Source organism: Harpia harpyja, chromosome Z (assembly GCF_026419915.1).
Source record: "Harpia harpyja isolate bHarHar1 chromosome Z, bHarHar1 primary haplotype, whole genome shotgun sequence".
NCBI classification, from domain to species: domain Eukaryota; kingdom Metazoa; phylum Chordata; class Aves; order Accipitriformes; family Accipitridae; genus Harpia; species Harpia harpyja.
Window position 1 is genome coordinate 75,565,968 of NC_068969.1, and position 24,283 is coordinate 75,590,250.

Sequence of the window (24,283 nt, forward strand, 5' to 3'; positions counted from 1 at the left end):
AAAATTTTTGAAGAATAAATATGTAGTAAACCTTTTATTTAATTGAAAATTTTTATCAGAAGAAAAATATGTCCCAGCAGCTTTAAAATAAAGATTTTTAGGGCTAGCTACTGCCTTCTTGATATCTGCACCTCGACTAATTTGTATAGATTTAACCAAAATATAAAGTTTAGACCAAAATACTTAGTTCTGGTGCTAGTGAAGTGACGTTCTTAAATTTTAGCCTTGCTAGTAGCAATATAAAGCACTGTGAAGAGAAGCTGCATATCATGACCCTACCCCCCCCCGCCCCAAGATCTCTTCCTATCCATGTGCTTCAAATTAAGCAAAGTCATTTGACTTTGGTGAGAATTACTGTAGTACTGCCTGTTTGTCTGGATTTTAGAGGTAAAATAGCTTGATGTTAACATCTTGGCTCACATGGAGGTCTCCACCATTAAGTTAATAAATGGTATTCATACAAAGGTTTTACAGTCAGTCTAAACAAATAAAAAGAAATATGCTTTTATTTGTAGGACTGTGAAAAGCCTTTAGAAAGGCTTTTAGCCTTTATTATCAGGTCAAAGTCAGGTCTCTTCTGATTTTTTTCAATAACCTATTTTTATGCTGAAAAAGCTTTTCTCTCATTCATATGGGGTGTTTTAATGCTGCATTTGAAGCATGTGACTTTTTTATTAAATTAATTAGTCTGTATTTTACTTCTCTGTGGCTTTTTTTGTTGACAGGTCTCCATATGGTACAATAAATAGCTCTCACGACTGATAGAAAATTAGTAAGGTCCCATAATTATTTCTTAATTATTGCTATTGCTGCTGTGTATATGGAAAATTAATACATTGACTTGCCTTTTCCTAGAAAGATATTCATAAAGTATATATGTAGGATGTAAACAGATGTAAGAGTTGACGATTGTGGTGCAAATGTTTTTCGTTCATTATTTTTGAGTGCCTGCTTAGACATCAGTCGTGTGTGTGCATATTGAAGTGAAAGCAATTCCTCTCCGGCATTAGATGTTAGCTTCAATGGCAACAGCAGCCGGACAACAAGCAGTCTACCCATGCAGAATGAATGATAGGGTCAGAACCTTATCATGCAAGTTTATGCTGCTGTGGAGTCCTCAAAGTGCATGATGATTTTTTACCTGGAAGAGATCATCTGTGCAAGACATTAGCAAATACTGTGTCTAACATTAGAATACACTTTGCTTTCCTATAGTTTAATTCATGTAAATGTTCAAGACTTTCTGCATCTGTTCACAGTCCATGTGTAGCTAATGCTTGGAAGATGAGGGCTGTGAGCCAAACTGAAGCCATAATTTGAGTTGGTTTCATTTTTGTCACTGCAGTTAAGACTAGTTACCTCTGGTTTGGCTTTTAAAATAGCACGTTTGCCTTTGCCTGTTTATTCTAAGTTGAGGAGTACTTTTCTCCTGGTTTACCTGTGGGTGGGATCTTCTTTCATTGGCATAAACTAGAACACCTGTTTTTACTTGTAGCTGAGTAGTGATGGAGAAGGTGTTTAAATTTGCATCTGCAGGAGAATATAGCTTATAAAATAAGCTGACAGAGTACATGTTAGATAGGTGGACTGTGAGGTGGATTGAAAACTGGCTGAACAACCAGGTCCAGAGGGTTGTGATCAGTGGCACAAAGCCCAGCCAGAGGCCAGCCAGCAGTGTTGTGGCCTGGGTGTGGATACTGGGGCCAATACTGCTTAATATCCTAATGAATGATCTGTACAATGGGACCGAGTGCGCTCTCGACAAGTTCGCAGGTGATATAAAACTGGGAGGAATGGCCAATATACCAAATGTTGCTATTCGGAGGGACCTGGACAGGCTGGAGAAACGGGCTGAGAGAAATCTCATGAAGTTCAACAAGGGGAAATGCAAAGTCCTACCCGTGCAGAGAAATGACCCCAGGCACGAGTACACACTGGGGAACAACTAGCTGGAAAGCAGCTCTGCAGAGAGCCTGGGGATCCTGGTGAAGAGCAAGCTGATCATGAGACCGCAAAGTGCTCGTGTGGCAAAGAAGGCTGATGGTGTCCCGGGCTGCATTAGGCAGAGACTTGCGAGCAGGTGGAGGGAGGTGATCCTTCCCTTCTCCTTGCACTGGTGAGGCCAGACCTGGAGTGCTGGGTCCAGTTCTGGGCTCCCCAGTGCAAGAGAAATCTGGACACACTGGAGCAAGTCCAGTGAAGGGCCACAAAGATGATGAAAGCACTGGAACATCTCTCCTCTGAGGAGAGGCTGAGAAAGCTGGGACTGCTCAGCCTGGAGAAGGGAAGACTCAGGGGGGACCTTCTCCACCTCCATAGCTGATGGGAGGGAATGAAGAAGAGGGAGCTAGACCTTTCTCAGTAGTGCCTGCTGACAGGACAAGAGGTTATGGGCACAACTGAAAATATAGGAAATTCCATCTGAACACAAAAGACAACTTTTTTACTGTAAGGATGGTCAAAAACCGGTGTAGGTTACCCAGAGGAGTAGTGATCAAAACCAACTGGACGTGGTCTTCAGCAGCCTGCTGTAGATGACCCTGCTTGAGCAGGGTATTGGACTAGATGGTCTCAAGAGGTCCCTTCCAACCTCAGTGATGCTGTGAAAATGCTGACCAGTGATGGAGCAGAAAGACAAAGCATTTTTTTCTCTCAACACTAAAGTACAATATATTCTCTTGTACACTATGGCATATGTAGTAGCAAATGTTGTGGTTATGTTTCAGATCATAGTAGTGGTTTAGATTGTATGTAGAAGAATAATTTTTATCTTTCACCTCTTCAGTGGGATTGGCTGAATATTAGGTTATGCAGTCAAAAATAGACTATACGTATAATAAAAAACAGATCAAGATTACATTTTGTATGGTAGAATTTATTAGAACATAAATGTAGAAATTATCATCCTTATTTTACATGTTTATAATAATGTTCCTTTCCTTCCTTTTTCTTCTTTGATTTTAACAGGTTTCTTTAGAAAAAATCTGTGTGATTTTTATTCAAGATTTTGTAGACCATTACATTAGGAGTCTGGATTTTATATATAACTGTTTATATAGCTGTATTAGCTGTATACTGGATTGTTTCTATTGCAGGTTCTGTACCAAACAAGAAAACTTATATGTGAATTTGTCATTGGTCCCCCTCCCCCCCCCCCCCCTTTTTTTTTTAAATCTTTCTTGACTTATTACTTTGGCCAAGTAACTTCTTTGTTCAGGACCTCCATTTTTTCATCATTTGAAAAAGGACAAATGTACTTCTTGTTTTCCTCAATATTGTTTCTTGAGATTTGTACTATAAAGGTGTTTTATGTTGAAACAGCTTCTATTTCACTTACAAAACCGACTAATTTCTAGTTGACAGTGCCCTGTGTTGAACACAGATGAAAAGCTTTCTTTGTACGAAATAACTGTGTCTACCAATTTTCTTTTTCTCAAAGTAGTTTTAATCAAAAGGGTATCTGACATAATCTAGATAAAAGCATAAGAAATGGTATTGGTTCATTTGAGTGCTGAGCAAGGAGTTAGTTTTAAAAAAATGGTTAAATTCTGTGTTTGTACAGAAAAACAACTGCACTCGAAGGGCTTACTAACATTAAAGACCTCTTATCTGTGGTTTTATGATATTTATAAAACTGGGAGAAAATACTGTTCCTCTTAATATTGATTGTTCTCAGTACGTCGAACACAAAATAGTCCCAATCCTCTTCAGAGAAGTACTAATAGCTACTTTAATTAGTAGGTTTTTAAAACCTACCTTCTGTGATAATGTTACGGTCAAGCTTCTGTAAAGCCTACTAGTAATGAGATGTTGTAATTTAAGGAATGAGCTTGCCCAGTAGTGCTCTTTGGCTCTTGTCCATTCAGGGGTGATTATTTTTTCCCTGAACCTCAGTAAACAGGATCATAATTTGTGCAACAGCTCTGGTTTAATTTTGGTCCAGCTTCCTAGGTAGGTTGCCATAGTATGTCAGCTAAATTGATTTGGAAAGCAATTGCCATCTTTGTGCATGTTTAGGAAGTCCTTGTTGCTGGATCTGCTGCAAAGCTATCTGGAGGAGAACTGATCCTGTGTCCCTGATGACTTCCTTCTCTTCCTCAGGTTTTTGTCATCTCCTGGATTTTTAATTTAGGCCATTTTGATACAAAAGAATCTGAGTGAGCAGATTGTTCTTAACACGGATTGTTTTGGACATTAAAGACCTAATACTTGGTTTGTAGGATTGAGCGCTTAAAATTTAAACATGTCAGGAGAGGAATCTGTTATTTGTCTCTGAAGTAGTAGTCTTACCCATAGTACTCTCTCCTGAAGTACAGAAAAATTTTGTATGTATGAATTGGGACAGGAAAAGTTCTTACACGTGTTTAAAATTCATATCCCAAGTCTCATGTAAGCACAGATTGCAGATCGTAAGGGCATATGTGAAAGTAGGACTTCATTTTATCCACTGCTTCTGCTTGTCCTTTTTGAAGTACTCTATTACTCCTGCCATTGCTGGTCTTACAGATGGTTTATAAAACTGAAGATGTTGTCCAGTTTGTGAATGGAGGTGTTCTGGTTTTAGTAGCCAGGAGGATAAAAGCCAGCCAGGATAAAATCATATAACCAAAGTCCCTTAAGTGTCTCTGTCCTCACTGTACTGGGACAAATATTTTTCATAAATAGCTTCGGAAATTCTGTGCAGAATGAATGTAGTCTTAAGATGTTTCCTCTTCAGGTTTCTTACTGATCTAAATGTGTTGAGAGGTAAACTCTGTGGAAGGATATAACGTATAGTGGAAGTCGGACAGCTTGCAAATCATACTTTGAGCTCCAGAAAAACCTTTAGCTGCCTGTACTTTTCAATAGTTGCATATATTTTATTACTGCACAACTAGTGCAGAATAAAGAGAGAGAGAGAAGATAAAGGTGTTTGGAGGAACCATCTACTGGGTTAAGATAAGACCCTGGGGCACTGAAGTCACACGGAGTTTTAAAAATAAGGGGAGTGTCATTCCCAGCTTCAGTTTGGGAGTGGGATTTGCACTGCTATAGGTTGCTTGAGTCAGGTTCATGATCCTGTTCTCACTGCTGTTAACTTTGTTTTACTGTTCCAGGCTAACCTATTTAGTCTGCTGTCTATCATCTCTGTTCTGCTGAACCTGGCTGGATTTGTATTAAGCTGTCAAGGCATTCGGTTTGTGTCCAGTGTACCCAAATGCGATTTGGTGAGCAGACATACTGATTTACATGTATTTCTTCATGGCGTGCCACGTAAGCTTGCTGTGCTGGGATCACAGCATGTGCTAATGTAGAGATGCAAGTAACGCAGCTACAGCGTGGTGGGAGAACAAAGAAAACTCTCTGTTTCAGGCCTTGATTCAGTTCAAATTGTGAAGACACTCACTGAAATCCACAACAGGATTTTTATCGTCTGTGTTCCTAAACACTAAACCTAAACTTGGTTCATTTGAGTTGGAGTCTTCGTAAGGTGCTCAGTTCCTAAAGCTGAAGCCCCCAAATGGATATGTTTTGAAAGGTTTTACTCTTCATTAGAAGAGCCTACTTAGTCCAGAAGTGGTTTTGGTTTACTACATTGAGAGCTGGCCTCTGTCTTCAGGGTCTGAAGACACAGTTGATTTGGTGTAAGGCTTTCTAGACAATTTTGTGGGGCCATGTAGGAGGGAATCCCAATTATATCTTTAGAAAATCCCTCTTGCCAGCATTATACACTGATTTTAACATCATAGTCATTTAAGAACTAGCATAAAGGATTTTTATAGTAATGTGACAAAGATAAACTGTTGAAAAGGACCTCTGTGGGTACCCGTGAGCTACCTACAAAAAGTTCAGTCAGTATAATCTGTGGGTGAGATTATTTTTCCTGGTTTGCCTCACCTGGTGAGGACAATTTGTGTTGATACCTCACAGGAAGAACTGTGAGGAAAAAATTAAGGTAAATCAAGTCATACTAGCTTTTCAGAACACTTCTACTTGAGGAAGAAGCAATCTGCACAAGAAAGGACTGAACACAAAAGATTTTTCTCAAATGGCTGTCATAAGAAGTAGAAGAATATCTATTTATGAACTAGAAACTGTGGAATAATTGAAATTGAAGGATACAGGGTCACTTGGTGATAAAGATGATTGTGCGTAAAGGCTTGAAGGAGTTTAAGGGTTAATGTCTTGAGCTTATCAGTAATGCTTCCTTTCAAATAGGAAGTATGCATAATATAGCTTTATAATGTATGAATCATTGGCATAGCAAACTGTACAAATTTCATTTTACGAGCCTGTATTTCCAGTCTGCTTTGTGGTCAGAGGTATAGTTTAACATATAGGCTCTATATTATGCAGGTAAAAATGTTGCATAAAACAGCTAATAAATTAAAAAGTGGAGTTTTGTGCTTTTAAAGGTGGATATAGGTGAAAAGAGGGTTTGTTACTGCTGTGAAGATTTCAATGTCACTGAATGTATAGAAGAGACTGCGCTGAAGCTATACCATCTGAGGCCGTGCAGTGCCGCTCACTTTTTTCTCAAGGTATGCTGTGCACGCTGCTTAACATGACTGCTTTGATAATGTCCACACTTGTGCAACAGTGCAGTGCTGAGGTGACTGCTGTGTTTGCTGTGAAAAATTCTGTTATTTTTCTGGTCTTCCACACTGGTCAGAAGCTCTTTATGGTTCTGTAACAGGTTTTTTTTATCACCTCTGGGTTTTGACCAGTGCATTGCTGATTCAATATGCAGTTCTTGTCCTTCCGGTGTTTTATGCAACCAAAACTACTGCTGAATTCAGACAAGATTGCATGGTGTAATATTGTATAAATTTTAGCTAATGATCTGATGCCTTCACTGGTCTTTTGATCTTCTCAGCCTTTCTTGGCTTACAAACTGCTAAAATACAACCTCTAAACAGCATCATCTTCAAATATAAAAGTGCTTTAACATTCCTTTAATGGTGATTATCTTACATGTGGTTTTCCCACAGAAAAGTTAAGAGGAAGGTTATAATTCTTGGATGAATAGTTGATAGTGACATGGACTATAAATCACATCTGAGGAGTATTAAATCCTTCTGGATCTCTCTGTCAGGACACACAATAGGGCAAAACAATTACTCCAGTCTTGGAGATTACCTGTCCTGAAGACTTCATCACATATGTTTCTAAGTAATTGTCATGGTCATCCTTGTGTTTTCTGTGTTTGTTTTTGTTTTAGTTTATTATTATTATTATTATTTTGACATTTACAAATACCTTTATTAAATTTTTTTATTTCCATAATTTTCATGTTTTTCAGAAAGTTCTCTTTGCTCTTTGTGCCTTGAATGCTGTCACCACCACAGTTTGCTTGATAGCAGCTGCCCTGTGTTACTTACTCGTTTTTGCAACAGGAAGATCCTGCCCTGTAAGTGAGTGCAAGGCATTGCCTGCTATAAACAGTGGTACTAACAGTATTACTAAATTACACAGTTCAGCAATTTTTTATATCTCAGAAGGTTTTTAACAGAAGTTTCATTTGATTAGGATGAATCTCAGGTTGAAGACCAAGGTCACGTTTTGGATCCTGATGATCCACCTGTGACACCTCCGCCCTATTTTGCAACTTTTTATCCTTGTACTCCACGAACGACTTGCAGGTAAACCTCTACACTCTACTGCTTTCTTTTAGTGACTTTGGAAACACTGCATAATCTCTTTTTTTTTCTTTTTTTTTTTTTTTAAGACCATTTTCTCTGTTATTAACTGAAAAAGATTGGTGACTTTAGGGGAAAAAACTGTTGAGTTAGGAGGCAGAGTAAATACAGTGTGGTCGAGGTTTATAATTTTGTGGTTTTCACTTTAGATTCTGCAGGAACTGTTTCTGGGTAAGAGAAATACCGCAACTTGACGTGGCTGAACACTTGTACCACGCTGTCAGGAGCAGGTCAGGGCAGTGACAGAAAGCCAGGCGCAACCTCTTGGCAAGGCTTGTGCGAGAGAGCCCCACACCGCAGACCGTCCTGCTGGAGTGATCCCCTTCTCCCTCTTTGGCAATTAGTGCTGACTGAAGGGTATGTTTTGATTGTACTGCCAGGCCAGATGATCACTACCCTTATCTCAGTGCTTGGGTGTGAGTGGTCAGGCAGGGTTTGCACCTGGTGTTACTGCTGGGCTTCTCTGCAGTGGCAGCTGCAGGATGGAGGAGTTGTGAGAGTGAAAGTGGGAGGATGAGCTCATGTATCAGAAAGAAAAGGAGGATAGTCACAAGTCACTGTAATCTCTTCCCCTTCCCCCCCCTTTATTTTTAATTTATTTCTACAAAGATGAGGGAAGAAGGATCTGGAGGTGGATAAAATAATAGCTGTATGAATTTTCTTGTGAGTAAGAGAAAACGTGCAGAAAATCTTTGTGTTGCAGAAAGCTGCCTTCTTTGGTACAATTAGTATTATGAAACATTAAAATGTAAATTTGGGGCAGGGGGTTATGTTGTTTTGAAGAATAGGGGAAAAAATTGTCTAGCTTGTCCATTAAGCATCAATTCTGTTATTTTGCTGTACTGGGATTTACTAGTATCTATATTTCTTGCAATTCAGTGGTGACTTGTGGGTTTTGTTATCCTTCATTCTGCAGGTGGTTATACACTCTTCACAGTAACTTGCAGGTTAGCTTTGTTTATTAGTGTCCTGGTCTCAGCTGGGATAGAGTTAACTGTCTTCCTAGTAGCTGCTATGGTGCTATGTTTTGAGTTCAGTATGAGAAGAATGTTGGTAACACTGATGTTTTCAGTTGTTGCTCAGTAGTGTTTAGACTAAAGTCAAGGATTTTTCAGCTTCTCAAGCCCAGCCAGCGAGAAAGCTGGAGGGGCACAAGAAGTTGGCACAGGACACAGCCAGGGCACCTGACCCAAACTGGCCAACAGGGTATTCCATACCATGTGATGTCACATCTAGTATAGGAACTGGGGGGAGTGGGGGAGGGGAATTCCTGCTCAGGGACTGGCTGGGTGTCGGTCGGCGGGTGGTGAGCAATTGCACTGTGCATCATTTGTACATTCCAATCCTTTTATTACTGCTGTTGTCATTTTATTAGTGTTATCATTATCATTATTAGTTTCTTCTTTTCTGTTCTATTAAACCGTTCTTATCTCAACCCACGAGTTTTACTTCTTTTCCCAATTTTCTCCCCCATCCCACTGGGGGGGGGGGGGGAGTGAGTGAGTGGCTGCGTGGTGCTTAGTTGCTGGCTGGGGTTTCCTATGCGAGCCCATTGTGTGATCAGTGCAATCCACTTATTCCACGTGGCATCAGTCGCATGATGTGTAGAGGAGACCCTCCCTTTGAACATCGAGCCCAGCACTGGCAGTCGGGGTGCTAAGAGGAGCATGTAAACATTAACGACATTAGTTTATGACTCAGGAGGGGCTGCATTATTCTGCTATGAAGATATAACATTTAAACATAAAATATCATGATGCTCAGGCAGACTCTATCACTCTACTCTTGTTTATAACTCCTGCTTTTTGCAGCGTGCAGGACTGTTTAGTTTATTTCACTGTTTCATCAGGAATAGTGTGCATGACTTTCAAGACTCTGTGGTCCTTGCAGAGGTAATTACAGATCCTGGGATTACCTAGAAAATGGTAACATGGCACAGGAATAGATTTTAGAATGAAAAAGTGATCTAAAACATCCAAGGACTGGGGCTGAATTCCAAACATTACTAAAATCCTCCTATGTGAGTCTTGGCTCAAGCTAGTTATGAGAACAGAATGGTGTGCATAATGATCTCTTTGGAAGATGAGGTATTTATTGAACTACGCTTGCCACAGTTCCCCTGCTTTAAAATGGGGCTGTCGTTCTTTGTCTGATGTGCTGTTCTAGATGGCTATCCCCAGAAGCAGTATTTCTCTTTGTCTATTTTCAGCACAGTAGGGGCCGCTGAACAATATTTAAGGCTTCTGCGGTCTAATACTGGGTAGCTACCTTGCCTGTGACTGCATTAAAACTTGTTGATAATAACATTTAAGTGATGGTGACATCCTTTTGAAGTCAGACTACTTGTTTCAAGGTGGTCAGGGTAGTTATGCAGCAGTGCAGAAGTTAAAGCAACAGACAGACTTGATTTCCATTCTTGGCAGATGAGGAAATATGACTCACCCCAGGCTGGATCCAGGGTGTCCAGCAGAGATGGGACCTGGCCTTTTCTCAGTCAGCCTCCTCACACTTCTCCCTCCCCTCCCTGCCTGGTCTGTACACTGAACACCATGCTGTGTCCATGACTTTGCCTTCCGTGCCGAGCTCCCACAGACCCCGCATCCAAAACCTTTGTGCAAAAGGTGGGGGTGACAGGAACTGCATCCAAGGCAGTGAGCCACCATCTGCAAGGTGCACCTGGGGCGACTCCAAAACAGATACATCCCTTTGAGAAAGGAAACACTGTGGTGATCAAAACATGTGCCAAGGACATGTTTGGAATGGGTAGCTGTTCTCCTCCACATTTTAAATTGCAGAGCCAGAGGCACTGCTAGCAAAGCCAATTAATTGCTTTGTTCATTTGTTCATGGGAAAACTTTTATATTTGTCTTATTTAGTGGTAGACAAAACAAACTAGCACTACAAATATCTGGTCAACTCCTAACTCTAATCTTGATATTTCAAAAATAAGGGAATAGCAGTTGAGTTATTTTTCAGGATTGGCACAACAACATTAACAGTAACAGCTGAGTTCCCATGTGAAGAATAAAATATGTGAATTTAAGGGAGTAGGCGATCTATGTGAAGCACCAAACCAATCGCCTGGGGTCTAGAAATCTACCCCAGTCCAGTTTAAAGTACCATTTGGGGACTAGAGACATTTGCCAAAGTGCAAATCTGCTTATCCAAGTCATGTATTCTCAAATTTAGTATGTGTCTCAAACTGGACCCATATGCTGCTGACATTTGTTTCTTAACCACTGAACATGTTCCTGCTATTGAACACTGAAGTTTCTGGGAGGCCAAAGCCCTGATGCTGTTGTTCAGCTGAGGTATGAGTGCAGAAGGTGGGTGAGAGGTGGCCAAGGATGCACCTTCCCCCTTCAGTGTCCTGATTACCAGCAGCGGTACAAAGCCTCCCCATGGTCTGGAGTGGTCTCTCAGCAGTGGGGTTTCCTGAAAAAGCTTTGACTCCTACTCCCTACCTTCCTGTATCATCACTTCAAGAAGCCGCTGGCTTTTTGATTAACACAAGAATTCGCCTTGCTTATGTAAAAAGAGAGAGTGGAAATTAAGAAATAAAGAACAGATTGACAAATGTGCACATCCTGGAAATGACTTTTATATTAAGGGACTTAAGGGAACACTTTTCTAGTTGCATGTTCTGTAGTAAGTTTTAACATGATATAATTCTTGGATGCAACATTAATTTTCGAGGTGTGAGTGAGCTGGGTAGGCCAGATCAGGCATGTTCAAAACCAAAACTAAGGTTCAAGAATGTCGTGGTTTAACTCCAGCCAGCAACTAAGGACCACGCAGCTGCTTACTCACTTCCCTGCCCCCACCTGCCCCAGTGGGATGGGGGAGAGAATCGGGAAAAGAAGTAAAACTTGTGGCTTGAGATAAGAACGGTTTAATAGAACAAGAAAAGAAGAAAATAATAATGATAACAATAATAAAATGACAATAGTAATAATGAAAGGATTGGAATATACAAGTGATGCACAGTGCAATTGCTCACCACCCGCCGACCGACACCCAGCCAGTCCCTGAGCAGGAATTCCCCTCCCCCACTCCCCCCAGTTTGTATACTAGATGTGACATCACACGGTATGGAATACCCCTTTGGCCAGTTTGGGTCAGCTGTCCTGGCTGTGTCCCTTCCCAGCTTCTTGTGCCCCTCCAGCTTTCTCGCTGGCTGGGCATGAGAAGCTGAAAAATCCTTGACTTTAGTCTAAACACTACTGAGCAACAACTGAAAACATCAGTGTGTTATCAACATTATTCTCATACCTAACTCAAATACATAGCACTATACCAGCTACTAGGAAGACAATTAACTCTATCCCAGCTGAAACCAGGACAAAGAAGTATATCATTTTGTGACCTACATTGAATGTAAGCTCAGCATGAATGTACTGGAAAAATGTGAAGAAGTAATGTCAATGGAGCATCAGTCTCCATCGTACTCCAAAATTATTCTGAAGCTTTTAGGGGCAGATGAAATAGGCTGAAATTAAAAACTATTTTAACATGTTGTATTTCCCCCATTTTTAAGATTAAAAAGCAATGACCAGTTATCACAATCTTTTCTTTCTTTTCCTCAAATTTCTCCATGCATTACCTCCATTACCTTGACAGGAGCCTTTCACAAAAGTGCTCCCCAGTTCTCTTTTTTGGAAGTTTTATTCTTTTCCTCTCTAAGCAGCCTTCTGTAGGCATTTCCATTCACTCTGCCCTTTCCTTTCAGCTTGCAAGAAAATAATTGCCACAGTCATCTTTGTTCCTTCCAGCCAGTGTGCAGAGAAGCCCTAAACTCAGGGAGGAAGGACTTGGCTCTTGTGTAACATTTCTTCGTAGATAGATTGCATCCACTAGTGTTATCTCTAAGACTGACATGGGTCCAGGGAGCAAAACCCGTGGACTCGTGTATTGCTTGAGGTTCCTGCTCAGTACCAAATCAGCAATTTAAAATGTAATAAAAAGCAGAGAAAAACTGAGACACTTTGGGTCACAGACTTCTCTGAAGATTCTTTGGGGAAGGTCCCCTTGGCAGCGCTGCTGTTGACTACTGCACTTTGTTCCAGTGTTAACGGGGTAATGTAAACTTATGTTATAAAAATCAGCATTTACCAAAAGGAGTTTCTCCAGGCACTGTTCTGATTTCTTCCTTCCTTCTACCTCCTAAGAGGAAGATGATACAGCAGAATGTCTTTGGGATTTCTGCTGTCTTTAAGGTTTCAAAGAGCTCTTTGAAAACTGAGAAATAAGATTAACCATGAGGTATGTTTGCCTCGTACAAGCCTTCGTGAACTTATCAACTATAATGTTCTTAGTCAAGCATCATCACAAAAATAGCCTTCAGTTTGAGTCTGCCTTTTTCTGTGCAGCTGTATGTGAACATAAAACATGAGATCAGAAGTATCTTGAATTTCAGTTATAATTAAGAATTTAGTAGTTCACAAAAATTAGAGCTAGGCTGTCGCATTTTGAGTGACGACCTGTATTTGAATCTCTTGAAACAAAACTGAGTCTCTGTGAAGTAAAACTGGAATGCGTTCCTACGCACAGTACTGCCCAAAGATGTTTGAAGCTCTGGTGAACACATTGGAGAAGCACCTCCTAAGGAGCAATTTGCTGCCGTCTTCTGGGATAATCTCTTGCAGCTCTTGGCGAGTTCATTAGCTGTAGCTGAGATCCAAAAATCTGAGCGGGCACGGGAAAGCCAGTGGAGTTTGGTAGAGGTGATGTTTTTCTGCAGATGGAAAGCTGTACCGACAGAGTCGCTCAGTGTTGTTTGTTGCAGGATGCTTGCCTCTAATGTGATTCTGTTGCCCCATATTTACAGGTCACGAATCAATGGCACCGAGGAGTTCTGCCCTCAGGACCCACCTCCTCCTTATGAAGCTGTGCAGAGACAGAACAGCTCTGAGCAGGTATGGCCCACAGGAGTTTAAAGGGTAACTTGTTTTTCCACTATAAAGTAAGGTTGCATTGAGGCACAGTAAATGTAAGTCAGGTATCTTTTCATTTCATAATAGCAGGAGAATATGTTTGGTTACAAACGTGGCTTGCTGTAAATTTCACTGAAGATTTTAGCTAATCACTTACCTTTAGAGTTGAAAAGTTTTCCCCAGTTGGAAAACCCTGTCTGGGCATGGGAAAAGAAGCAAAATACACTGTGGAGCACCCCTGTTGAGGTTATTCCAGAGGACCCCTGTGCTGCTTCCTTGCTTTACCTCCCTTCCACACCTGTACTCCTCCTCCATGGGACTAGGTCAGGGTTTTGCCATGCTCACTGATCCCTTTTCACTGGTGTTTTCAGAAGGCAGGTGCTTTTTCCCCGAAAATATTCAGCAGGATAAAACTGGCTGACCTGGATGAAGAACATTAATTATAGACACTCACTAGTCTTGGTTTTGCGGTGGAATTAAACACATGTCACATATTCACTGTGCAGTTCAGCAAAAATGTTCACTTTCCAAGGTGGATGTTGCAGTTCTTAGAAAGTACCAGAAAAAAGATGGTGGCTTGTGATTTTTCAACTTTTCTATTTTATTCCAGGAAGGTGCGCTACAAGTAAGTGTCATGGAAGTTGTTGATTTGGGGGAAGTGAGTCACAGGCAAGCCTCTCAAGGTAAGACGTACATTTTAAAATTTGTTCTAGAACCATTCTACCCAAACCAGATGACTTAATGTAGCAGTAGCATTATTATTTCTTTGAAAGACAGCCACCCTATTGCAAGCCAGACATACAGAATTGTGATTGGTTTGGGCAGTAGGAAAAGGGATTAATGTTTAAAATATATAAAAAGTTGTTTGCTCTTAAGATACAAAAAGAAAGACATATTTCCTTCTTAGTAATTTACAAGTTAGTTGTTGACTCTGTGTCCATATGTTTTAAGAAATGATGTCCAGCTCCAGTGCTTCCATTTGTTTTGTGTATGTGATGGTGCTTGTTGACATTTTGTTGCTGATGAAGATAGGAAAGGGATAAAATAATACTGTACTGTGTTGAGCTGAATGTGGGAATTAGTTTATTATTCAGCCTGTGCTGGAAAAATTACTAAATAGTTTCTGCATACTGGTACAGGACATAACTAGACTACGTGTACCTTACACTCTGGCAGGCTACCTGAAACCTCTGAAAACAAGCACTTGAATGCCTCTGATATCTCATCAGTTGTGACAACCAGAAAGAAATTCAGAAGAGGTGCAGCAAAAAGTTTAGTTCTCAAGGACTTCTGTGGTGGGTTGACCCTGGCTGGATGCCAGGTGCCCACCAAAGCTGTTCTATCACTCCCCCCTGCCTCAGCTGGACAGGGGAGAGAAAATATAACAAAGGGCTTGTGGGTCGAGATAAGGACAGGAGAGATCACTCAATTACTGTCACGGGCAAAACAGACTCAACCTGGGGAAAATTAACTTAATTTATTGCTAGTCAAGCAGAGTAGGGTAATGAGAAATAAAACCAAATCTCAAAACACCTTCCCTCCACTCCTCCCTTCTTCCTGGGCACAGCTTCACTCCTGGATTCTCTACCTACCCCTGCCGGCGGCGGGGGTTGGGATCAGTTCATCACACGTTGTCTCTGCCGCTTCATCCTCCTCAGGGGCAGGACTCATCACACTCTTCCCCTGCTCCAGCATGGGGTCCCTCCCACGGGAGACAGTCCTCCACGAACTTCTCCAACGTGGGTCCTTCCCACGGGCTGCAGTTCTTCACAAACTGCTCCAGCATGGGTGCCTTCCATGGGGTGCAGTCCTTCAGGCACAACCTGCTCCAGCGTGGGCTCCTCTCTCCACAGATCTGCAGGTCCTGCCAGCAGCCTGCTCCAGTGCAGGCTTCCCATGGGGTCACAGCCCGCTTCGGGCACCTACCTGCTTCAGCATGGGGTCTTCCATGGGCTGCAGGTGGATATCTGCTCCACTGTGGACCTCCATGGGCTGCAGGAGGGCAGCCTGCCTCACCATGGTCTTCCCCACAGGCTGCAGGGGAATCTCTGCTCCAGCACCTGGAGCACCTCCTCCCCCTCCTTCTTCATTGACCTTGGTGTCTGCAGGGCTTTTTCTCTTACATGTTCTCACTCCTCTCTCTGGCTGCAGTTTCTGTGTGCCCTGCAAGTTTTTCCCTTCTTAAATATGTTATCACAGAGGTGCTACCGCTATCGCTGATGGGCTTGGCCTTGGCCAGCAGCAGGTCCATCTTAGAGCCGCCTGGTATTGGCTCTGTCAGACATGGGGGAAGCTTCTGGTATCTTCTCACAGAAGCCACCCCTGTAACCCACCCTCCCCCCCAAAACCTTGCCACACAAACCCAGGACAACTTCGTATTGATAAAACTGCTGTTGCTTTCTCTGGGCACTTTGAGCACAAATGAAAATAGGATATCAAACATAAGTCTGCATGGTGACTGCTTAAAGTTATGAGAATGGAAAACAGGAAAAGAATACTGTAGAAAATGCAACTGTTGTGAAGGAGTGTCAGGAAAGTGTGGGGTTTTTTTTAAAAAAAGCTATGATGAAGCATTGTTTGAGGTACTGTTTGTATTTAAAAACTTCCTTTGCAAGCAGGCAGAGCCAAGCACATGATAAATTGTACCCTCCTCCCCATCTTTTTAACTGGTTTGTCCATCTTTTTTTTTTCCTCTGTTTTTGGGGTTTGGGGGGGTTTTGTTTGGTTTTTTTTTTTTAAATAAAAAGGCCTGTAAAGAGACATTTAAATCTCAGCCTGGCTGTTAAACTCCAATAAAGAAGAAAGTGAGCATCTTAATAAAGAGAATTAACGCTGCTTCTTCTAGATGCCAAGGCTTCCTAGGGGCAATGAATTTAAGAAAAGGAAATATGCTGAACAGTATCTCTTCCTTTGGTTTTTTGGGGGAGGTGTACTGGGTCTAGCAGGGATGGAGTTAATTTTCTTCATAGCAGCCCATATGGTGCTGTTTTGGATTTGTGACCAAAACAGTGTTCGTAACACACCAATGTTTTAGCTCTTGCTAAGCAGTGCTTGTGCAGCATTGAGGCTTGCTCCATCTCTTACTCTGCCCACCTCCACAGCTTGTAGGCTGGGCATGGGCAAGAGGCTGGGAGGGGACGCAGCTGGGACAGCTGACCCAAACTGGACAAAGAGATATTCCATGCCATATAACGTCATGCTCAACAATAAAGACTTGGGGGGAGTTTTCCAGGGTTGCATTGCTGGGCATCAGTCAGCTGGTGGTGAGCGATTGTTTTTGCATCACTTGTTTTTCTTTGGTTTGTTTTGTTGTTCTCCCTCGCCCCCTGCCATTAAACAGTCTTTATCGTAACCCACCAGTTCTCTCACTTTTGCCCTTCCAGTTCTCCTCCCCATCCCCCTGGAGGGGAGTGAGTGAGCAGCTGTGTGGGGCTGAGCTGCCTACTGGGCTTAAACCACAGCAGGAGGGTAATACAAAATGAAGGGATATGTTGGAATTGTGGCAGAGTAACTCCATGGGCTGTCTCAGCTGATGTAGAATAAGAGTCTATAAGTAAAAGCTGAACTTTCAGTTTATGCTGGTAGTCTGTCGTGGCAGGGCATTTGTGTATGATGCTGTGATTCCCTTGGCATCATCAGGACTGATTAACCAAGTGCGGCTCCTGACAGAAGTGAAAACTATGCACTACTCTGCCAGCAGAACCTGGGGGGGTCCTGGCTGCCAGCTGCAGGAGGAACTGTAAGCTTCTCTGTGTCAGCTAAAATGGTTTTACTGACTTCAAAAGCACTCCTGTCAAGCAAAATGGGACTTTCCCTGCTGTCTGTGGTGGGAAGACATACAACCTTCTACTGATGGCTGGGGATGCTTGGCAGCTGGTCTATATCATCACATAGTAGATATATGACTTTCCAGTACACATCGGCTTAAGCCAGTTATCTCTCTGACATCTGTAACATTAATATTATGAAGAATTATCATAAGATCATGAAATTGGTTCATTCATCTGTTTAGTAATTAAAAAAAACCCCAACTTCTCCAACATACCAGCAGCACTGTAGATCAAGGACTGACTGCTAGCACAACTCCACTGGTATTAAAAAGTTTATATTGGTGATAGATTCTCTAATCCTGCCTCATTCTTGGTCCACCATGCTTTGTTGCTGGGTCCTACGTCCTGACTTCCCAGGCTGGTATCTGCTTTATATAGGTTGTGTCACTGTTTCTTCTCTTTAGAGATGCCAGGTTGCATTTGTGTAGGAGATAAGGTGCTATGCTCAACAAGTACATACCATCCAAGCCTTAATTTTCTTGAACGCTCCAGTCACTGACACATTTCTGTTAGAGTGGCAGCACAAACATTTGCCATGTTCTGAATAAGACTGTTTACATTAATTTGGTTTTTTGCTCTTGCATGAGCAAGAACATTATTTTCTGTAATATGCCAGGTGCCATCAGATGGAGATACAGAACCAGGCTTGGTGAAAAACACATGGCGTCGTCCTGTCCTGTTCACTAAAACGCAATTGTGGGAATCACGGAATATAATTTCACCCTAAGGAAAAGGAGGAATGTTGATTAATTGGAAAGAATCAACATATCACAAGAATTCAGGAAAATCTTTATTTTTAATAAAGAACCTCATGAAACAAGAATTTTAATTCCCCTATAGGAACTGGTGACTGATTTACAAGCTACCTGATTGCAAACAGTGACTGACCTCTGTGACCATATGCTGTACACCTACTTATATGCAGGCGGATTTCAGGACCTGTGAAATTTAGTTTTCTCTTTAAGAAAGCTGTAGTACCTTTCCCTTTGATCAGGTAGTTTAAGTTGAGGTTTATACTAGGCAAAGCTGGGGGGGGGGGGGTTGGGTTGTTTTTGGTTTTGGGGTTTTTTTCTGCTCCAGTTGCATAAGGCTGAACATGTTTCTGCAAACGTTTAAGCAGGCTTTAGACCACTATTACTGGTGAGTGTGGGTATATGCACACATACATGCAGCTCTAGGCTTTTGTCTCCAATCATTACAGATTTGTGGGGGCAGCACAAAAAAAAAAAAAAGGTAATAATCTCTAATAATGGCTTGTACAGATCTGCTTTATTCTGACTACTTCTTCACCTTTACTATTCCTGATTACTCAGGTGAAGAAATTCCTGAGTCTTCCAGCATAGTGAGCCTTTCACCTTCAAATGCAAGCCTGGTGCCTGCAGGAGTGAGCAGGAGAGCCTTCAATCAGTTGTGGAAATGGTTGGAAAGTGACTCTGAGCTATGCTACTGGTTTCTTCAAGGTGACTTGATTTTCTCTATCAGTGCTTATGTAATGAGTCCTTTAAAGAACATTTGTCAGAAGGTTAGTACCTCGAACCTAGTACCTGCAGAAATCAGCTACTGTCTACCAAAAGAGTACCTACCTACATTACAGCAGTCTTCTGCTTTGCCAAATCTTCTCCACCCAACACCTTAGTCTTGCTGCTCTTTAGGCTTTCACATTTAAGAACAGGGTCTGTAGCAGTCATTGCTAGTTTGGGGAGGAGGGATGGATGGTGGAAGATGAGGAGGAGGGAGCACATATGATTTCTCAGTGTATTTGTACAACGGCATCTAAAAGCTTGCAAGGGCAGTTGTCAATGTGAGCAATTTAAAGCAAAGTTAGCTTGGGTATTTGGTATTAGCCTATAAATTTGTACCCCTTTTCTCACTTCTCTTAGCATCAAAAAACCCCCAAACTCAACACCATAAACGCACAGTGGAAAGCCGATGACGTCTGTCACAGCTGCTTTGGTGTCAGTGATCCAGTTCAGTTGCTGTGGGAAAACTGCTAGTGTGACTGCAGAGTCCTTGATTCTGGTGACTGTCTTAATCTACTAGTCAAGAGTCTTGCAGTTTTTATTAGAGGATATTGGAATCCCCATAGTAGCTGCTGATACGTATTAGCACTCACAAAATGTAAGCAGGGAGGGGGCATGTTAGTAACAACCATTTCTTTTGAGTATTGGGAGTGTGCCTATCTGGATTACACTTAGTATTTTGTGGAATGTTTTTACGTCTCTGCTACATCGTGTGTTTTGTTTTTCCTCCTATCAACTTCCACCACAGCACCCGAGAGAATCTGCTGCTGAAGCAATAGTTGCATGACACAGAGCCTGTTCATAGCTATGAAAGCAGAGTGGAGCATTTCTGCTGTAGAGAGACTCCATCAGTCAGAAGCATTTGGGTGCTTTAGGCTCGGTGTAACTGAGGTTAGGTCTGTTCAGCACTGGACCTGAGAGTTAAATACACGAGTGCTGCAGGAAGGGAACTCAGCTACAACAGAACAACTGAAGTTTCTTCAAGTTAGTTAGTGCTCTTCTTACTGGGAAGTTTTGCATCTCCTCCTGGTATTGTGGTGTTTGGCGTAAAGCCAACATTAAAGTTCTTCTGGAACAACCTGTAGGTGCTCTTATTTATTTTTTTTAACAGGACCAAAAATTTGTGATTGTTATTTAGACCAAAGGCAGTGGAATTAATTCCCTCTTGCTCCTTGCTTAGTCCTTGCAAGGTAATTTTGAATGTTGCGGTTTTGGTTGTTTTTTTTTTTTTCCCTTGTATTTCCACTTTGTAGTATTACTAGCTTCCAGCTTGACAAGCAATTATTTTCAGATGTTTTGTAACTAGCCCTCTTGACTGGTAATAACTGAAAGTTACAAAAAGTGTAGGAGAGCTCATAGAATCCTTCAAGCTTTGCTTAACCTGCTTTATATAACTGTATGTTAACATTAACACTCAATGCTCATTTCAGGTCTGTTCAGAAAAGAAGAAAAAAAGAAAGGAACCAATGTACACAAAATGGCAAATAGCTTTCCCAGAAATGTCCCTCTACACCCTTTGACATGTGATATGCACTAAAACATAGTCATGTATGACTCTATTTTATAGGTATTTTCTCTAGTGTAAATCCAATACAGAGTGAGCCTTGTGTGCCACCCTGACCATGCCAGACTGTTAAGTTTTACGTGGTTAAACTCTGCACTGCATCATCACTGAGTCAGGATTGAAATCTCGGGACACTTGTTGTACAACAGTACTGTGAACCAAGAGGATTGTTTGCTTTGATCTTTTTCTCCAGGGGCAGTGCTCAGCTGTGAAGCTGCAACGCAGGCTAAATTAAAACTAGAACTCTGCACTGTCATCTTGCAGAAGAGTTTGAGACCACGAGCTTTGGCTGTGACAGGCTTTGAAATCCAGTGTTTGATAGACAACAAGGTTTACACATACATTAAACAGCTTGTGGCACAGAACCTAAAGCAGTCATCTGGCAGCATGAGCCTTGACACACGTGAATTGGTGGAAAATACCAAGTCTCTTCTAAAATCAGATGAGAAACATATGGCAGAAGCTATCACCAGTGCCACCTTCTTTGAGCAGGTAGTTTTATTACTTGTCTTTGTCAGGTGATGTGGAAACCCGCTGGCCTTGGTTTGGGAGTATAGGTTTACATTTGCCACTCTGCTTTGTGTGTCGAAGTTTCTGAACCCATTTAGCTTCCTTCAGTACTTTAGTTTTATTTAGGGAGTGTGCAAGAGGCTGTGCAGCTATAATGTCTCTTTCTCTACCAGCCACACAGCCAGGAAGGTTTTCAGAAGACTGAATATGTGTGTATTTAAAAGCTGAAGGAGATGGTCTTCTGTGGTAGAATCACAAACTGTAAATAACATGACAGTGTTTATACTGAGCATGGCAGGGGAGAGGGAAGAGATGTTATAAAGTATTTAGTATTATAAACTGGAAGGAATGGAGGCTGACAAGGACATTTTTATGCAAACCCACTAGAAGCAACTTTTTTTGATTGGCTCCCAGGATAAAAATAAGGCCTAGTACTAAGGGAAAAAAAGCAGAAAGTAGAAAATATGTGCTTATATTAATGGAATGAATATTCAGAAGTTTCAGACATTACAGACTTCATCAAACAAATGTTTTGGTGGCTCACAGACCATTTGGATAGATGAGTTGATTCATGCACAGTACAAGTGATTTGCTGTGACAACTGGTTTTGGTTTGAGTTCTCATGCAAAACACATCAAAGATCGTAATTTAGGCTCTGCAGATAAAGTGAGATTTCCCACTGCAGCCTACAGGCAACAAAAGCCTCAACAAATTTGACAGAAACAGCTGGAAAAAAATTCCGTGTGAGAATTTAATTTATGACACTGGCCTGAAGGTTATTACAGTCCAGTGGCTTCTGCAGGAAGCAACATTTAAACTCTTATTAAGCAATACCTGACATGCCATGGTTTGGGGTGAGCTAATTTTTGTGCAGGTTTTTTTTTTTAAAAAAAAAAAGACAACACTCACTCAGTTTCCCAAATGAGTTTGCTTTTCCCATGTCTCCTTGACAAATACCAATTTTAGTCTTAGCTTTTTTTATTATTCTTTAAAAATAACAGACAACACTACAACTAGCTTCTTTCTAATTGGGTAAGAAACTATTGTGATGGAACAAAAGCGTGAAAACAAATCTGATTTACATTTTTGTTTTTCCTTTTAAAGATGATGGCATCTGCTGAGCAAGCCATGTCATTGTGTACCCGTGTGTTACCTTTCAGACAGCATCCTGGATTGCTGTATCTGGAGAGCTGTGGTGACCTGAATACTTTCACCGCAGATGAAGGTTAGCTAGCAGAGGAGGATCCAGACAGGAGAGCATGAATGGCTTCGAAGTCTTGCTGGTGTTGTCAGGGAAACTGTATTTTGAGCTGGTTTCTGTCTTTGAGCTGGTTTCTGCTTATTCCTCAGTAGAGTACTTCTGTCATACATACATGCTGCACAGGAAAATAATCTCTGACAAGTGGGTGGAAGAGTGTGTTGACAATCCATTTTTTTTATACCCTCATGCTCAGACTCCTAAGGGGAAGCTGGTTCCTCAACGCCTATTAATGAGATTGCAAGCTGGCTTTTATTTGGCTCTCAGGTGCAACTGGTCTGTTTGTGATAGAGTACTGTCCTCTTGCATCTCTAGTTTATCACCACTCAGAATGGATTTGCTTTTTTTACTCAGCTTACAAGAAAGATGGCAGAATGGCTCCATGCCTTGGTTTACTGGGGTGAGACAAGGCACACGTGCACTTTATATTGCATTGGAGAACAGGGCCAGTGTCAATGCCTGTGTTCATCTGGTCTATGTTACTGTAGGTCCACTGATCTTTTTTTTTTTTTTTTTTCTGGCATATAGCAGTTTGCTTCCTAGTAGAGGTGCTTGCAATGTACCAGTTGCCATCTGTGCTGGAATCACCTACGCAGCCTTCTCAAATCCTCTACAGACGCGCAGGTGACTACCCAGCATTGTTTTGGCAGTCTTAACCACTAGGCCACAGTGACCCAGGAGCTGACACCCTCTGGCTAACGAACGAATGTATACACCAGTTGGCTCAAGCTGTTGACTGCAGATAGTTTGCTAAGCTGTGTTCTAGATGTTTGCTGCTAACGTGGAACACCCTAAGTATTTCCAGAGGCTGGTATCAGGTACACAAATTTTATTTGCAATGCTAGTTGTATCCTTCTGTGTCTCATCAGGATGGCTAAATGTTCCTGCTGCTATTTTAACAATAAAGTTTCATTTAAAAATTATTAAACGGCTTTCCCACTGAAAACCAAAAAGCTTCAAACTGAGTTTTAATTAAGCTTGTTCAGAAGTTGAAACTGTGCAGTATGGCTTGACTGACTAAAGATGATAACTTTAGTAAAAGAAAATGCTTATCTCTATACCAGAATGGATGTTTTATTTTTCCTGTCTAGTAGACGAAATACATAGGGGTATTGAGTTTGCTGGAGCATTGGCATATTGGTACATTTTGCTCTCGGAAGTAAGAGCATAGCAAGTAAAAATTGAGGGGTTTTGTCTTGGAGAAGAAAACACCACAAGAACACACTGCTTCATTATGCTGGCTTTTATCTCAGCTATGTTACATATTTTGCAATTCTATCATGTTTAAAACTCCAACTCTTCTTCTTACATGCATCATCGTAAGTGGGAGTTCTTTCAGATCTTCTGAGTTAGCTTCCTTTTCCCAGTTAACCATTGCCCTTCCAGAACTGTGGAAGAGGAAGATTATGCATATCCCGTCATTGCAAACTGTACTTCCAGCAGCTCTTGACAGCTTTTACCTTGCTGTCACACTCTCTATATAAACTCCCTGCAACCCTACTAGAAGAAAAGTCTGCAAAGGTCCCTGGGCTCCAAGTCAGGATGCAACGTAAGCTTATGCTTCGGGAGACTTGATCACAATTCAGTTAATTGCTCATTATCCCAGTGGAACAGGACTAAGCTGAGCTAAACTTATCAGCCATTGGACAGTGCTTCACATAACAGGAGAGAAAAAAACCTGATCTCAATAAATTATCTGCTTACCATAGCACTTAATTTCTAAGTGACCAGGTAATTACTCCAGGATGAGTGCCACAATTATTTATAAAACCTATCAATCAAGTTATTACCCAGCTAAGCTGTAACCTTAGCGACGGGCACAAAACGAGATGCGTTTTTTAGCAGGTCATGCTTTAACAGACACTAAGAGAAACAATGTGGCAACAGCCGCTGTTCCACCAGAGGAAAAGATACAAAAAAATACATATTCAGTCATCAACTTTTCTGTATAATACTCACCTTCATGTTACTACAGGCTTCTCTGGGGAC

At 41.5% G+C, this 24,283-nt stretch overlaps 1 protein-coding gene across 1 annotated transcript in view; it reads left to right on the forward strand.

Moving 5' to 3' along the window:
• The window catches only part of ENTREP1 (endosomal transmembrane epsin interactor 1), a 30,933-nt gene extending 8,374 nt beyond the window's left edge, over window positions 1-22,559 (forward strand). The window contains 10 exon segments of the mRNA XM_052776587.1: window positions 5,097-5,207; window positions 6,396-6,521; window positions 7,283-7,390; window positions 7,510-7,622; window positions 13,465-13,594; window positions 14,223-14,295; window positions 18,756-18,902; window positions 20,705-21,018; window positions 22,141-22,275; window positions 22,277-22,559. Coding sequence (XP_052632547.1) covers window positions 5,097-5,207; window positions 6,396-6,521; window positions 7,283-7,390; window positions 7,510-7,622; window positions 13,465-13,594; window positions 14,223-14,295; window positions 18,756-18,902; window positions 20,705-21,018; window positions 22,141-22,275; window positions 22,277-22,345 — 1,326 coding nt within the window. The 3' untranslated portion in view covers window positions 22,346-22,559.
• Window positions 22,560-24,283: the final 1,724 nt, after the last annotated feature.